At 34.5% G+C, this 18010-nt stretch overlaps 1 protein-coding gene across 2 annotated transcripts in view; it reads left to right on the forward strand.

The window, feature by feature from the left end:
• The window catches only part of LOC141348388 (disheveled-associated activator of morphogenesis 1-like), a 106434-nt gene that overhangs the window by 79131 nt on the left and 9293 nt on the right, over positions 1-18010 (forward strand). For both annotated transcript variants that reach the window (XM_073852699.1, XM_073852700.1), the window contains 5 exons: positions 7115-7199; positions 9921-10027; positions 14604-14692; positions 15939-16107; positions 16191-16298. In XM_073852699.1, coding sequence (XP_073708800.1) covers positions 7115-7199; positions 9921-10027; positions 14604-14692; positions 15939-16107; positions 16191-16298 — 558 coding nt within the window. The remainder of the gene's footprint in view (positions 1-7114; positions 7200-9920; positions 10028-14603; positions 14693-15938; positions 16108-16190; positions 16299-18010) is intronic.

The raw sequence follows: 18010 nt of genomic DNA on the forward strand, positions 1-18010 counted from the left end.
TTCACCTCCGGCTGGCGTGTGTATGTGTTTGTGTGGACCTTATACGGCCTCTAGATGTAATGTCATATCCTGTGGGTAATACCTTCTGGTTCCTACATCCTGGTTTGATACTGTATCTTCCAGCCACCTTGGTTATTGTGCCATTTCCTATGAATGAAAGACATACCGCTTCTTAGTTACTTCACGTACACTGCCACTCAAACGTTTGGGATCAGTAAGATTTTTAATGGTTTTTATAGACGTTTCTTATGCTCATCAGGGCTGCATCAAAAATACAGAAAAAAACTGTAATATTGTGAAATATTATTTCAGTTTAAAATAACTGTTTTCTATGTGAATATATTTTAAAATGTAATTTATTTTGGTGATACTAAGCTGAATATTCAGCATCATTACTCCAGTCTTCAGTGTCACATGATCCTTCAGAAATCATTCTAATACGCTGATTTGTTATCAGTGTTAAAAAACAGTTGTGCTGCTTAATATTTTTCTCCAACAAATAAAAAATTGAAAATTATTTATTTAAAATAGGAATCTTTTGTAACAATATAAACTACCATCTAAAAGTTTGGGGTTAGTACATTTTTATTCTTTCTTTTTTTTTTCTTTTTTTGAAAGAAATTAATACTTTCATTCAGCAAGGATGTGTTAAATTGATAAAAAGTGATAGCAAAGACTTATATTGTTAGAAAAGATTTATATATTTATATTTTGAATAAATGCTGTTCCTTTTAATGTTTTGCTTTTCATCAAAAATCCACTGCAAAAAATGCTTTTCTTACTTAGATTTTTTTGTCTTGTTTCCAGCCAAAATATCTAAAAATTAAATCAAGAAGGATTTTCTAGACGAGTAAACAAGCAAAATAATCTGCCAATAGGGTAAGAAAAAAAATCTTATTTATTTTTCTTACCCCATTAGCAGGTTATTTTGCTTGTTTTAAGCAAAAACACCCTTAATTAGTTTTTTTTACTTGTTTTTTTCTGAAAACAAGAATTTTTTTTTACTTGTCTCGAAAGAATTTTAAGATATTTTCGCTGAAAACAAGACAAAAAATATAAGTAAGAAAAGCATGCAGTGTTTAAACTGTAATAATATTTTACAAATATTACATTTTTTTCTGTATTTTTGATCGAGTAAATGCAGCCTTGATGAGCATATAAGAATTCTTTAAAAAACACAAAAAATCTTACTGATCTCAAACTTTTGAGCGGCAGTGTAAATACAGTATTAGGTGGCCTCCTTGAATTCTTTGTGAAATCAATGCAGCATGTGCCTCTAAAATATTAACAGGAACCATGATTCATTAATTAAATCAAGGCTGTCATTGCCAGAAACGGTATTTGATGTTCTCACTCATAAGGAATCCACAAGAATTCTGTGATTGGAGAAGCTCCACAAATTGCAGTGGTTTGGAATGCCTATATTTCGGGTGCTAATTTATTAAATACTTTGGTTAACATTATAAACCATTTATAATGTTACTAAATATTTCTATTTCAAATGAAAGCTTTTCTTTTGAATTTTTTATTCATCAAAGAATATTGAGAATTAATAGCTCCCAAACCTTTGAATTACAGTTTAGCATATATAAATCTATTCCTTCTATTAGGTTTTACCTAAAATCTTAGCTGGAAATGTGAAAAGATGGCCTGCTTATGGGTCCTGATGTTTATTAGCTTTTCAATTCCTTGCACACACTACTTTTGTATTAATATAATTAATTTCAAAATCAGTTCAGACCAACAACAAAAAAAGCTTTAGACAAATCACTATTAGGATTTTGCATCCATTCCATGTATCCAGGCTTTATTTATTGAAAAGATCTATGATATATTGAGTATTTTTATTGGAACCATTTGGCCATTTCATATCTCAAAGAGAGCTATTAAATAGTTGAGCAGTTTTATATTATTTTAATTCTGCATGTCTCATTAGCTTGGTTTCATCTTTTAGGAGTGTATTATTAATTCAAGCCTCAGGAAATATTTCATTCACTCATAATAGAAAGCTCAAGCCTCTCTAACCCAAATATATATGACATACTAAAGTAAAACACTACTGCTGGGTAGTTGAATATTATTCAGGGTTTACATTTCTCCCGTTTATAGCTTTATACAGATGTGACTGAAGTGTGAAATTAATTTAGATATTGTCTTTATACAGTTGAGGTCAAAAGTTTACACCCCCCTTTCTGAATCTGCAAAATGTTCATTATTTTACCAAAATAAGAGGGATCATACAAAATGCATGTTATTTTTTATTTAAAACTGACCTGAATAAGATATTTCACATAAAATATGTTTACATATAGTCCACAAGAGAAAATAATAGTTGAATTTATAAAAATGACCCTGTTGAAAAGTTTACATCCCCTTGATTCTTAATACTGTGTTACCTGAATGATCCACAGCTGTGTTTTTTGTTTAGTGATAGTTGTTCATGAGTCTCTTGTTTGTCCTGAACAGTTAAACTTCCCGCTGTTTTTCAGAAAAATCCCACAAATACTTTGTTTTTCCAGCATTTTTGTGTATTTGAACCCTTTTCAACAATGACTGTATGATTTTGAGATTCATCTTTTCACACTGAGGACAACTGAGGGACTCATATGCAACTATTACAGAAGGTTTAAACACTCACTGATGCTTCAGAAGGAAAAAACATGCATCAAGAGCCGGGGGGTAAAAACTTTTGGAATTTGAAGATCAGAATAAATTTCACTTATTTTGTCTTCTGGGAAACATGTAACTATCCTCTGAAGGGCAGTACTAAATGAAAAAAATATGATATTTAGGCAAAATAAGACAAATGTACACATCTCCATTCTGTTCAAAAGTTTTCACCCCAGGCTCTTAATGCATGGTTTTTCCTTCTGGAGCATCAGTGAGCGTTTGAACCTTCTGTAATAGTTGCATATGAGTCTCTCAGTTGTCCTCAGTGTGAAAAGATGGATCTCAAAATCATACAGTCGTTGTTGGAAAGGGTTCAAATACACAAATGCTGGAAAACCAAATAATTAGTGGGACCTGAAGGACTTTTCTGAAGAACAGCAGGCAGTTTAACTGTTCAGGACAAAGAAGGGACTCATGAACAACTATCACTACACAAAAAACACAGCTGTGGATCATTCAGGTTAACAACAACACAGACGGTATTAAGAATCAAGGGGATGTAAACTTTTGAACTGGGTTATTTTTTATAAATTCAACTATTATTTTATGTGAAATATCTTATTCAGGTCAGTACTAAATAAACAATAACATGCATTTTGTATGATCGCTCTTGTTTTGGTAAAATAATTAACATTTTGCAGATTCTGAAAAGGGGATGTAAACTTTTGACCTCAACTGTAAATGACTTTCATCATAGGATCCAATTGTTATTTTAGGTTAAATATCTGTTTGTCACCTTAGGACTACTCTTTCTGCATGAAATGAATCCCACAAAGCAAACTGTAAGAGTTGGTCACAGCTGCCAATCCAGACGGTGTCAGATATACGACAGCTCACTGACTGACTGCGGTTTGGCTTGGGACCCAAAACACCAAAGGTTCTTGTAAAACAAGACTCCAAACGACATGAAACAAATCAGACCAATTTCAATATCACCAGGTTTGCTCCAAAACCCTCCTTGCTTATTTTTATTATGACAGTTTATGAACTACTGACATGGAGACCCCATCTAACTCATATTAGCAGCACCATCTGTAGATCACGGCCTGTGGTTCTATTACACTCTCATCCTCCCTAAATGGTCTCTTAGGAGTCTCCACAAGCAGAGATTGGGGTGTAATCCATTGTACAGCCACCAAACGGACCACCCAAGCTGAGATTCACAGGGATTTAAATACTTTCGCTTTTCAAGTGGAAGCCTGTAGAGTCATTAGTGTTGGTTTAGGATTGGTGAATGTGGTGTTGGACGTCAGGGCCGTGGAGGGTGAGATGGTGGTCTGGCTGGAGGGGAGATGAGACTGAGGAGTAACACATGCTCAATGATCGCTAATTAGAGCTTAGTTCATATTAATCACCTCAACGTTGACAGTTCTCAATCAGAAGAGGAAATGAAACCTACTGTAAGCCAGTTGCATAGAAATAAATCAGAAAGAACTAAACAGTAGAAAAAAAATCTGAAGTAGTAATAATTACATTTTTCATCATTTTTATTCAGTAAGGATGCATTCAGTTGATCAAAAGTGACTGTAAAAACATTGATTATGTTACAAAAAAGAATAAAAAATAAAATAAAAAAAGAATTAAAAAGTCTTAATATCTTATTCTGTGTTGCTTCTCAAATAAATGTTTTTATGGAAGCCCATTTCTGCCACTGAAAAAAAATCAAAAAAGGTAATTGCGACTATTTATATCACAATTCTGACTTTTTTTTTCTCAGGATTGTGATAAAAACTCAAAAAAAAAAAAAAAAAAATCAAAATTGAGATATAAACTAAATTTTTGTCTTTTTCTTAGAATTTCGAGATATACTGTAAACTCACAATTCTGACTTATTTTGTCAGAATTTCGAAATATAAACTTGCAATTCTGACTTTTTTTCCTCAGAATTTTAAGATATAGACTTTTTTTGTCTCAGAATTGCCTTTTTTTCTTAGAATTGTGATGATAACCTTGCAATTCAGATTTGTTTTTCTTAAAATTGAGATATAAACACTACATTTTTGAGTTAAAAAGTCAGAATTGCGACTTTTTTCTCAGAATTGTGAGATATAAACTTACAATTCTAAATTACTTTGTCAGAATTTTGAGATGTAAACAGTTTTTCCCAGAATTTCGAGATATAGACTCAGAATAATTTTTTTTTGTCTCAGAATTAGGACATAAACTTGCAATTATTTTTTTTCTCAGAATTTCGGGATATAGACTGAGATATGAACTCACAATTCTAAATTTGTTGTCTTAGAATAAAGATATAATCTCGCAATTGCGTGTTAAAAAGTCAGAACTGGAAATTATTACAAATAAGTTACAATTACCTTTAAAAATAAATAAATAAATAAATGGTTCTGTAGCAGGCTTCCATATGTGTTTTGTAGATTGTGATTATATTTATTTATATATATATATAATAAAGGTTTCATTTCCTCTTCTGATTGAGAACTGTCAACGTTGAGGTGATTAATATGAACTAAGCTCTAATTAGCGATCATTGTGCACATATGTGACCCTGGACCACAAAACCAGTCTTAAGTCGCTGGGGTATATTTCTAGCAATAGCCAAAAATACATTGTATGGGTCAAAATTATTGATTTTTCTTTTATGTCAAAAATCATAAGGAAATTAAGTAAAGATCATGTTCCATGAAGATTTTTTGAAAAATTCCTACTGTAAACCTATCAAAATGTCATTTTTGATTAGTAATATGCATTGCTAAGAACTTAATTTGGACAACTTTAAAGGTGATTTTCTCAGTATTTAGATTTTTTGCACCCTTAGATTTCAGATTTTCAAACAGATGTATCTCGGTCAAATATTGTCCTATCCTAACAAACCATACATCAATAGAAAGCTTATATGATGTATATATATCTCAGTTTTGTAAAATTTAACCTTATGACTGGTTTTGTGGTCCAGGGTCACATTTGATACTCCTCAGTCTCATCTCCCCTCCAGCCAGACCACCATCTCACCCTCCACGGCCCTGACGTCCAACACCACATTCACCAATCCTAAACCAACACTAATGACTCTACAGGCTTCCACTTGAAAAGCGAAAGTTTTTTTTTTTTTTTTTACCAGAAAATAAGTTAAGAAACACAATTTAAAACTAATGTAATACGTATTTTGGTGTTAATAACCATAAAAATGAATGAGGAAAATGCCTGTATATCTGCTAAAAGTGAATTTTGTCAACATCTAGCGTGCATGTGTGCTTGCAGATGGAAAGCGAGCACACATGGACTAAAGGTTAAGTGTGACTTAAAACTTTGATTTTGATTTCATTGGCTCTCTAAAGGTTTTATCCCTTGCACTTCACAATCATAGTAAAGTGTCTGTGACCACATGAAATGGAAAGTCTTCCGCAACTCCACAAGATTTTCCTCCCACTGTGTCTCCAGCTATTATTTGCTGATTTAACAATAAAGAGGGAGTCTTGTGGTTACGCTAATGACCTCCGAATAATGACGCTGGCTTGCCTCTGAATGAACTGAGGCTGCCATTATTTCTTTCTTTTCCTTCCTGAGTTCAACTTCACTCACTCCTGTAAGCATGTGAACTTTGTTAGAAAGAACTCAGTAACACAGAACGCTGGGAATTGGAAGCGCTGCTTGGCACAAACACCTCGACTCGAACATGGAAAGAGCTCTGGCCGTGTTTCACGTCGCTGCTGTGGTTTGCAGTCTCTCTGGATTCTGGCTGGGGAACCAAGGCTGGTCTCCAACGCTGATCTCAGACCCGTCAAACACCTGTTCTTCTTGGCTTAAAGTCCACACACAGCTATCCCTGGATCAGATATGTCTTTATATCATTAATGTTCAATCTTGGAAGGTGGGCTGCACTGGAGGATTCTACTCTGGGCGGTTTTGACCGTCTCTGTCGGAGGGATTGCTAAGATTTGCCAACATCTTCAATTATAGGAGAATGATATTTATCTTCCATAGATTTTCAGCTTGTTTTAGAGCATACTTGTCATATATAGCTCAAACAAATCGGTGGAAAAGCCAGAAACTCATATGACCACAAATGTCATGTTACTGTCAAGACGTAACCAGCGATGATCGCAGATTATTTAAAGCAGGCAAATTCTGGGTTAACTTATATGAGTCATGCGATAATATCACTTCTTCACTCCGGTAATGATATATAGTGTTAGCCAGGAAATTCTTGGTAACTGGAACAAACACTTGGGTTCAACATTGGGCCTCAAGATTAATAGCTCTTCTAAATAACATACACTAATTTATTTATACTTGATGCCAAAGGAAAATTTATGGAAGCGGAGGAAATTCCCAGCTATTTCCTTTTTCTCGGTGTGATTAAGTACAGTTCACTGAGTTTTCTGCTGATGTGGATCTGTCACTCAGATTTCATTTGTGAATTCGTTTCAAATGAATTTATTTGTCCCAGTCTGCTTGATCTGTGTATCCTGTGCTTGTGTTTCAGATTGAAACTTTCCAATGAGGAAATAAAGAGAGCCATTCTGACTATGGACGAACAGGAAGATCTGCCCAAGGACATGCTGGAGCAGGTGAGTGTGAACTGACGGGAATGCGAGGCACAGAAGGAAAAGCGTTCTGGGTTTAAAACAGCTTATTATTACAATTAACAAACATGTATAGAAAACTGTTTCTGCCTTAGAGCAAAAAAAAATAAAATAAAATAAAAATACAACAGGTAATGGTGAGAATGAATTTGGAATTCATAGTTATGGAAAAATAGTTGTATTTGTATGATAAAACTGATGTCACAAATGTGAGAAGGTGGTAATTGTGAAAAATAAAGTAGCAATTATGGAAAAAAAAATGCAGTTGTGGGCTGTAAAGTCACAATTGTGAGACATGAAGTTGCTATTATGGAAAAAAGTTGCATTTGTGAGATACAAAGACACAATTATGGAAAATAAACAGTTATGGAAAAAGTCATATTTTGTGAGATACAAAGTCGCAATAAAATCACAATTATGGAAAAAAGTCACAATTGTGAGCTATATGTAATGTCGCAATCATGAGAGATAAAATAACCACTGTGAGCCATAAAGTTGCAGTTATGCGAAATAAACACAGTTATGGAAAAAGCGATAATTTGTGAGATACAAAGTTGCAATTGTGAGATATAAAGTGGCAGTTATAAGATATTAACTCACAATTATGGAAAAAAAAGTCACAATAATAAAATATTGCAGTCATGAGAGATAAAATAACAATTGTGAGCTATGAAGTTGCAATTATGGAAAACAATTGAGATGCAAAGACAATCATCAGAAAAAAACAGTTATGGAAAAAGACAGTTTGTGAGACAAAGTCACGACTGTGAGATATAAAGTAGCTATTATGAAAAAAGTTGCATTTGTGAGATACAAAGACACAATTATGGAAATTTATCACAGTTATAGAAAAAGTCATAATTTGTGAGATACAAAGTCGCAATTGTGATAAAGTGGCAGTCTGAGATATTAAGTCACAATTATGGAAAAAATTGCAATTGTGAGATTAAGTTGCACTTCTGACAAATAAAATTACAATTATGGAAAACATATTGCAATCATTAGAGATAAAATAACATGTAAGCTATGAAGTTGCAATTATGGAAAATAGTCAAAACTGTCTCAATTCTGGAAAATAAACACAAGAAAAAAGTCACAATTGTGACAAAGAAGTTGCAGTTATAAAAAATAAAGTAGCAATTATGGAAAAACAGTACAGTTGTGAGCTGTAATGTCACAATTGTGAGATATAAAGTTGCAAAAAAAAAAGTTGCATTAATGAGATACAAAGATTACGGAAAATAAACACAGATATGGAAAAAGACAATTTGTAAGATACAAAGTCGCAATTGTGAAATCTAAAGTGGAAGTTGTAAGATATTAAGTCACAATTATGGAAAATAAACACATTTATAGAAAAAGTCATGATTTGTGAGATATTTGTGAGATGGTGCACTGAGATCAAGTCACAGTTATGGAAAATAAACACAATTAAGAAAAAAAGCCACAATTGTGAGCTATAAAGTTGCAGTTGTGAAAAATAAATGAGCAATTATGGGAAAAAAATGCAATAAAAGCCTCAATTATTGAAAAAAGTCACAATCGTGAACTATATATACATAAAATTAGATACAAAGTTGCAATTGTGAGATATAAAGTGGCAGTCTTGAGATATTTAGTCACAATTATGAAAAAAAGTTGCAATTGTGAGCTCTATATTATATTGCAATCGTGAGAGATAAAAACAGTTGTGAGCTATGAAGTTGCAATTATGGAAAATAGTCAAAACTGTCTCAATTCTGGAAAATAAACACAAGAAAAAAGTCACAATTGTGACAAAAAAGTTGCAGTTATAAAAAATAAAGTAGCAATTATGGAAAAACAGTACAGTTGTGAGCTGTAATGTCACAATTGTGAGATATAATGTTGCAAAAAAAAATTCATTGCATTCATGAGATACAAAGATTTTGGAAAATAAACACAGATATGGAAAAAGACAATTTGTAAGATACAAAGTCGCAATTGTGAAATATAAAGTGGAAGTTGTAAGATATTAAGTCACAATTATGGAAAATAAACACATTTATAGAAAAAGTCATGATTTGTGAGATAAAAAGTCACAACTGTGAGATATAAAGTTGCACTTGTGAAAAATAAATGAGCAATTATGGGAAAAAAATGCAATAAAAGCCTCAATTATTGAAAAAAGTCACAATCGTGAACTATATATACATAAAATGAGATACAAAGTTGCAATTGTGAGATATAAAGTGGCAGTCTTGAGATATTAAGTCACAATTATGAAAAAAAAAGTTGCAATTGTGAGCTCTATATTATATTGCAATCATGAGAGATAAAAACAGTTGTGAGCTATGAAGTTGCAATTATGGAAAATGGTCACATTTTGAGATAATATTTTGCAATTGAGAGATATAAAGTGACAATTATGATATATAACAACAAAATTATTAATCCACAATCATGAGCTACTGAATAACGTCAGTCTTGAGAGATAAAATCACAATTGTGAGCTCACACAAGAGGATTTAAATTATGAACTATAAAGACGCAATTACTATAAATAAACAATTATGAGATATAAAGTTGTAAAATATGTCTCAATATGAGGGGTAAAGTTGCAACTGTATTTCTAAAATATTCTAAAGCGTAACCAATCTTCCAAAATAATGTCACTCAATATTCAAGGTTGAGGATGATTCTCTAATCCTAGTGCTGTTGTAATCGATGTTTTCTTCACTGCTCCAGATGCTGAAGTTTGTCCCAGAGAAGTGTGACATAGACCTACTAGAGGAGCACAAACATGAGTTGGACCGCATGGCAAAGGCAGACCGCTTCCTCTATGAAATGAGCAGGTAAGACAGTTCATATAGGACACATTGTATTTGTTGGTTAATGTCAGCAAGTCTAAAAAAATTCTTTGACCATTGTGTTGCATCTCAAGTAAAAAGAAGTTAAAAACCACATCACGAGTGTGAATGCACCCTAATTTGATTACCATTTCCCTTTACTCTCACAATTCCACTTTTATCATGAGGAGCTTGATTTAATAAGATAAATGTGATGGCTTAACTAAGTTAGCCTTTGTCCATTTCAAAATAACTCTCTAAAAATGAAGACATTTTTATTTAAGCAGCTCCAAAACCTGATTCCTAAACGTTGCTTGCTGCACACTAGGGGTGTGCGATATGACGATTTTTTGATTGTGAACGATTAAAATGTCTCCATGATCTGCATTTGAATTAATATTGTAGAATCGTGCTACTGTGTGCCTCCGTCTCAATATATGTACAACATGACATACATTCACTCACGGGACACTGCACTTACTAGTATTCGCAATCACAAAAGTACATTATTTTCATGTGCTTCAAAGTCTTGCCGGTAAAATAACATTATTTAGTCCGCGCGCTGTTCTGGCATGTGTGCATAAACCGCCTGATTACTGGACCAAGCTACCTTTAGCGTCTAATTCTCTAATACTGTCAAAAACATGCAAGGATTACATATAAACACAGTTGGTTTTGTCTATATTGAAAGTAAAAAGTTTAGGGAAAAATGGATGCACGCATGTACAGTCGTGGCCAAAAGTTTTGAGAATTACATAAATATTGGAAATTGGAAAAGTTGCTGCTTATTTATAATAGCAATTTGCATATACTCCAGAATGTTATGAAGAGTGATCAGATGAATTGCATAGTCCTTCTTTGCCATGAAAATGAACTTAATGAACTTTCATTGCTGTCATTAAAGGACCTGCTGAGATCATTTCAGTAATCGTCTTGTTAACTCAGGTGAGAATGTTGGCGAGCACAAGGCTGGAGATCATTACGTCAGGCTGATTGGGTTAGAATGGCAGACTTGACATGTTAAAAGGAGGGTGATGCTTGAAATCATTGTTCTTCCATTGTTAACCATGGTGTCCTGCAAAGAAACGCATGCAGCCATCATTGCGTTGCATAAAAATGGCTTCACAGGCAAGGATATTGTGGCTACTAAGATTGCACCTAAATCAACCATTTATAGGATCATCAAGAACTTCAAGGAAAGAGGTTCAATTCTTGTTAAGAAGGCTTCAGGGCGTCCAAGAAAGTCCAGCAAGCGCCAGGATGGTCTCCTAAAGAGGATTCAGCTGCGGGATCGGAGTGCCACCAGTGCAGAGCTTGCTCAGGAATGGCAGCAGGCAGGTGTGAGCGCATCTGCACGCACAGTGAGGCCAAGACTTTTGGAAGATGGCCTGGTGTCAAAGAAGGGCAGCAAAGAAGCCACTTCTCTCCAAAAAAAACCCATCAGGGACAGATTGATCTTCTGCAAAAAGTATGGCGAATGGACTGCTGAAGACTGGGGCAAAGTCATATTCTCAGATGAAGCCTCTTTCCGATTGTTTGGGGCATCTGGAAAAAGGCTTGTCCGGAGAAGAAAAGGTGAGCGCTACCATCAGTCCTGTGTCATGCCAACAGTAAAGCATCCTGAGACCATTCATGTGTGGGGTTGCTTCTTATCCAAGGGAGTGGGCTCACTCACAATTTTGCCCAAAAACACAGCCATGAATAAAGAATGGTACCAAAACACCCTCCAACAGCAACTTCTTCCAACAATCCAACAACAGTTTGGTGAAGAACAATGCATTTTCCAGCACGATGGAGCACCGTGCCATAAGGCAAAAGTGATAACTAAGTGGCTCGGGGACCAAAACGTTGAAATTTTGGGTCCATGGCCTGGAAACTCCCCAGATCTTAATCCCATTGAGAACTTGTGGTCAATCCTCAAGAGGCGGGTGGACAAACAAAAACCCACTAATTCTGACAAACTCCAAGAAGTGATTATGAAAGAATGGGTTGCTATCAGTCAGGATCTGGCCCAGAAGTTGATTGAGAGCATGCCCAGTCGAATTGCAGAGGTCCTGAAAAAGAAGGGCCAACACTGCAAATACTGACTCTTTGCATAAATGTCATGTAATTGTCGATAAAAGCCTTTGAAACGTATGAAGTGCTTGTAATTATATTTCAGTACATCACAGAAACAACTGAAACAAAGCAAGCAAACTTTGTGAAAACTAATATTTGTGTCATTCTCAAAACGTTTGGCCACGACTGTAGACATTAGATGCGTGCAGCTCTTAAAGCGACAGAACTAAACATGCTGCCAATTGTCATTAAAGGGACAGTTCATCCAATTATTTAATCACTTATGTATTGTCCCAAATTTCTATAAAAGAAAATATTTTAAATAATGTGGATAACAGTAGCTGGACCACACTCCCTTTGATAGTGGAAAAAAAATACTAACTGGGGATCAGCAACTGTTTGGTTACCCACATTATTTAAAATGTTTTATGCTTAAAAAAAAAAAAAACTCGAGAGTGAGTAAATGATGACAGAATTGTCATTGTTGGGTGATGGTACGCTAATAAAACAAAACACAAAGGTAAATCACTCACTGCTCTTGACTGAAGAACTATAATACAGTTGCTTTAATAAGAGTCAATGTATAATTAATGTATATAATATATATGGTGTTTTATTTTTATATTTGTTAATTCAGTTTCTTGAATGCCACTGATAAACACATCTACTGTACCTGAAAATTAAAGCACTGTTTGTGTTTGTGTATTTGTAAAATCTTTGTTTTTATTTTTTAAGGCGAGACACTGCAGGTGAATAGGGTAAAAAACAACAACTAATAGTTATGACCGTACTGACTCAGTTGATTGATTACATTGATAATTGTGAAAAAATTTTGTATTACAACTTTTCTAAAATGTTAGGTTTAAATATGCAAATGAGGCATTTAATGAAATATGCGCTACATTTGCAAACATTTCTATCACAAAAATCGAAACACTGGATGAAGTCAGTTTCAAAATTTTTGTTTATTTTTTTGACATATTAGTCAAAAGTTTTTACAGAAGAAATTTTGGGTATCTCATTTTGTCAGAAAAAAACTTAGACTGGAAACACTATATTTTTTTTACAATTTTTGGGGAATAAAATTTTGTATAAAATCAAGCAAATTATATATGAACAAACCCCTCTGTAAAAACCTTAAGGATATAGACAGGAATAAAAATGTAGGTTTGGTGTATGTAAGTGCTACTAAAGTGGAGATTTATGGCTCAGTGTAAGAGAAAAAACCCATTTTGAGAAAACGGCCTTTAAAAATATGGATTGTAATTGAAATCTATTGACACAAATAGATAAAGTGCTATAAAAGAAACACTTAACAGTGTTTTTTGGATGTTTTCTTTCCACTAGTCTGAAAAAACACTTTATGAAAAACCAAAAAGCCCAAAATCTCAAACTTGACAGGTGCAGGAAAAAACTGTGTTTTTGCCTGCAGTGTCTCCCCTTAATAACAATGATAAAATAATGATAATGATTTTTTATGTTCGCCCACTTTGGCCTAAATATTTGCCATTGTTTTTGTCTATTTTGTCACCTTGTAAGGTTTTGGTTTTAAAATAGGGAAATTACTCTGGCTGTACAGCTCAGACAACGTGTAAAATAGTAAAACCAACATGACAAAGAATTGTGATAAAATTGTGATATTTTTGACATATCACACACCCCTACTGCACACGACCCATAAGCCCCAGTACACATAGGCTTGGATCTTTATTTCATCTTGGCACCATGATGAGCGTCGTGATGTTCACCTCCACAGTCCCACACAATGTTGGCTTAGTACGTTGAATATGTAAGGAATATCTCATCCGTGAAGGCCACCCACCACTGCACAGTGACTTATTCAGATCTGTTTCGTTTTTCCACACACGTGGTAAATGCGATTTCCTGCAGGAAGGAAGGAAAAAGGTTATGAATCCTGGGTGACACGTTGATCTGGTCAAGCTGAGGATCCCATTCAGCATCCATATTTTCTGTAACTAAATAAGCGCTATCTCAACGTAGATACACAGCAGCTTTATGCTTTCTAGAAGAGAAGCTTAGCCAAACAAAGCACAGGTGTCTTGGCTTGCTTGCTTTTTCTTCCTCTGTTTATGAGACCCTAGTGAGGTTTTTTCGCTCCGCTGTGGCTGATGTGTTTGGAGTATAGAGGATGGAAGACAAATCTTTCCACGAATCGACCGGGTTGTCTGATTTTAGTCTCCAAGGCTGCATTTGGGACCTCGGCAAGTGCGGTATCCAAGGTGATGTTCCCCGACACGAGAGTGCTGAATGCAACACAGCGGCGTCAGGGTCAGATCGCTGGTTCAGGCTGTTTGTTCTTCTTTATTCAGGGGAAGCATTAATGCTGTGTACACAGATCATATGCTTTTTATTGTGTCATATGCAAGACAATAAATCTCTACAGCTCATTTAGAATCTATTATGGGTGATGTAGTGTGTAATCCTTTTAATGGACTTTGCTTTCATATTTAATGTACTTTCCCTTTTTCCCTTGTCCAATCCTCTTTCTTTGTTCTTCCCACAGAATAAACCACTACCAGCAGAGGTTGCAGTCTTTGTACTTCAAAAAGAAGTTTGCAGAGAGGATTGCAGAAATTAAACCTAAGGTTGAAGGTTCGTGCATATTCACTTTGTCAGTTAATTATAATTATTTTGTATTTGATTTATTTTTCTTTTATGCCAAAAATCATTAGAATATTATATATTTCATACATTTCTTACCATAAATATATCAAAACCTAATTTTTAATTAGTAATACGCATTGCTAAGAAATTTATTTGGACAACTTTAAAGGCAATTTTCTTTTTTTGCACCCTCAGATTCCAGAATAGTTGTATCTTGGTCAAATGTTGTCCTATCCTAGCTTATTTATTCATCTTTCAGATGATGTATAATTCTGAATTTCAAAAATTTGACCCTTATGACTGGTTTTGTGGTCCAGGGACACGTTTAATTTATTAAATTGAATGACATTATTTCACCCATTTTGACATTTTATTTTCACAAACGTTATTTAAAACATTAAAGTAGACACTTAACTTGCATTTAATATGCTTTCTGTATGTATAAAATCATGTTTGGTAAATTTTATTTGATTATTATATTAAAAATAATAAAGGTAATGAATACTCAAAGTTTTTTTTCTTTTTTTTAAATCAAATGTAAATTCATGTCCCATCACATTTTCTTAAACGAACATTATTTACACTAAAAATAGATATATATTCTATTTTATATTTTTACATTAACAATGTAATCAATATTCTATTTATTACAATCATGAGTGACCAAGTTAAGTGTTTTTTAAGCATCTTTACATTTATTGAAATAACTCAAGGCAGTAACCATTTAAACAATATATTATATTGATAATAATAATAAAATTGTGAACGTATGTTTAGCTATTCTTTTTAATAGTTAACTTTTAATTAATTTTTTAGATCATCAGTCATCAAACCTCAGTAAATATTGTTCACAGACACAGATTTACTTTATATTTTCCCAAGCTGATTACTCACTAAAAACTCCCACAGATCATGTTTTAATGGAATTTTAAGTCTTATTTTGACATAACAAAGTGGTTATATTTAAGTGTGTGAGTTGTTTACTTTGCGAAAACAGAATGCGCATGGACACAAGAGGCGGGATTTATCGCATAAACCAATCACAGCTGATCATAACCAGTCATATCTAATCATATCGCAATGGAGTGAGTTTCACCCATTCATTCTCAGTTACACCAAAACTCATTGCACGCTTTAGGAGGATCTGTTAAAACTCAAAGGGCTCAGGGGAAGCGAGAGAGACTTAAAAGCAATATTATACTGCTTAAATATGAATTTCTATTTGACTTTGCAGCACTGTCCAAGGCCTCAAAAGAGGTGCTGCACAGTAGGAATCTCAAGCAGTTGCTGGAGGTGGTTCTGGCGTTTGGCAACTACATGAACAAAGGACAAAGAGGCAATGCTTACGGCTTCAAAATCTCCTCACTCAACAAGATCGCAGACACCAAGTCCAGCATTGACAAGTGAGACGATACATCCTAATGTTTATGAAAGCATAAACAACTTTTATACTCATACTTTTATTGTTTCCTTTCTCTTATTCCAGGAATATCACTCTCCTGCACTACCTGATCACCATTCTGGAAAAGAAGTACTCTAAAGTCATGCTCTTCTCAGAGGAGCTGCAGAACGTGCCGGAAGCTGCAAAAGTAAAGTAGGTATAGCTGCGGAGTGGCTGCTGTGCGCTTCTTTCGTCAACCTTGCGATTTACAGGCCTTTAGGGTCTACTTGTGCTAAATGGATTTTGGAAATAGTTTTTGCGGTGTCACTCCCGCCCACCACTGGGCTTAAATCCATGCTGTGGGTCATACAAGCTTTTGGTTACTCACATATTCAGAGCGAAACCCTAAATTATAGTCAGAGGAAATGGGGCCGCCGGCTCTCCTGGCTCTAGGTGCTGAAATATATATATAAGTGGAAGAGAGATACATGCATACCACCATAGCAGAGCAGGGCTCTACAGTGAGACTATTTCGGTCACATTTGACTGTGAAAAAATATTTAGGAGCACCATGTGCAATCGACCCGATCAGCATATTTGTGTTTGTGCTGAGGGGAGCTTCTATGTGGTTTTGTAACTTTAAGTAATGTATCACAAACATATCTCAGGAATCCTTTTATAAAACAAATTCATTGTGCGGTTTAGAGAGCTTTGTTGATTACATTGTGAGATTGCGATGAACTAAGATGAGTCACAGCTTTGAATGATTTTTAAAGGGGCCATCGGATTTAAAAGTAATATCCCCATTTAAAATCTGGTCATTCTTAGCTTCTCGTGGGTGTGACGACACACAGACAAAGACCACTCCCACAATAGTTGATTGACACGAGCACCTTAACTTAGACCCGCCCTCACCGAGCTGAAACAGTCCTACATTGTTGGATGTAATAATAAATATAGCAGTCGTCATTTACTCCCGACATCTGAGCCGCTGAAGACGCAGAGGATTACCGTTACTTTCGTTTTGAAAGGAAAGCGCAGATCGCGATCTACATATCTATGTTCGTGATGCAGCTTCACCCGCAGCAGAAGTCAGTATAAGGGTTTTTAATGCATCTTTGCAAATTGCCTTCCTTAATATTGCACTAGTTAGCAAGTTTTGCAGCTAAACACGACTAAATGTGGCTAAAGTAAACATTACAGCTCATTATCCCAAGCCAGAGAGAGGCAGGGTGAGCAGAGCTCATTAGAGTGTTTTTTACACTACCATTGAGAAATTTTAACCAAAGTATGAAAAAATCATGTCAACTTGTGGAAAACTGGCATCCAATGACCCCTTTAAGGGAGTTTGTTAATGAGATGTTGATTTAATACAGCAGTTCAATAAACAAAAAGTTAATATTAAGTGACTATAACACTATTGCCTGATTTTGCTCTATTTCGTTGTCAAAAATGGTCCGAAACAAGTCACAGCTCCTCAATTCAAACACAGCGTTCTTTCATTTATAAATGAATGTGCATTTTAAACATAAACTAGTGAGCCAATGATTTAATTTCCCATTCATAAAGACGGTCACTTGCTTTATTCCTGAATGAATCAGCCGTTCAAATGAATGATATGATTCAGTAATTAAATCAGTGTCTTGCTGCCACACACTGGCAGATTTAGTTTAATTAAAACTAAATTTAAAAGTATCTTTTCAGTCATTTAAATCATTTGATATTTCTGTATTCAAAATTTTATATTTAAAACATTAATTTAACTGCACTCATGCCACCTCCGAGCCTCATTAAACATCTGAAAATACACCTACAAGACACTTTTGTGTTCTTCTGTGCCACCTCTTTAGTACAAATGAACTTTAATGCTGAATTAGAACGTTTAAAAAGCTTAAAAAATAAAATGAAATAATATAAATTAGACA

Source organism: Garra rufa, chromosome 13, assembly GCF_049309525.1.
Source record: "Garra rufa chromosome 13, GarRuf1.0, whole genome shotgun sequence".
Classification (NCBI taxonomy): domain Eukaryota; kingdom Metazoa; phylum Chordata; class Actinopteri; order Cypriniformes; family Cyprinidae; genus Garra; species Garra rufa.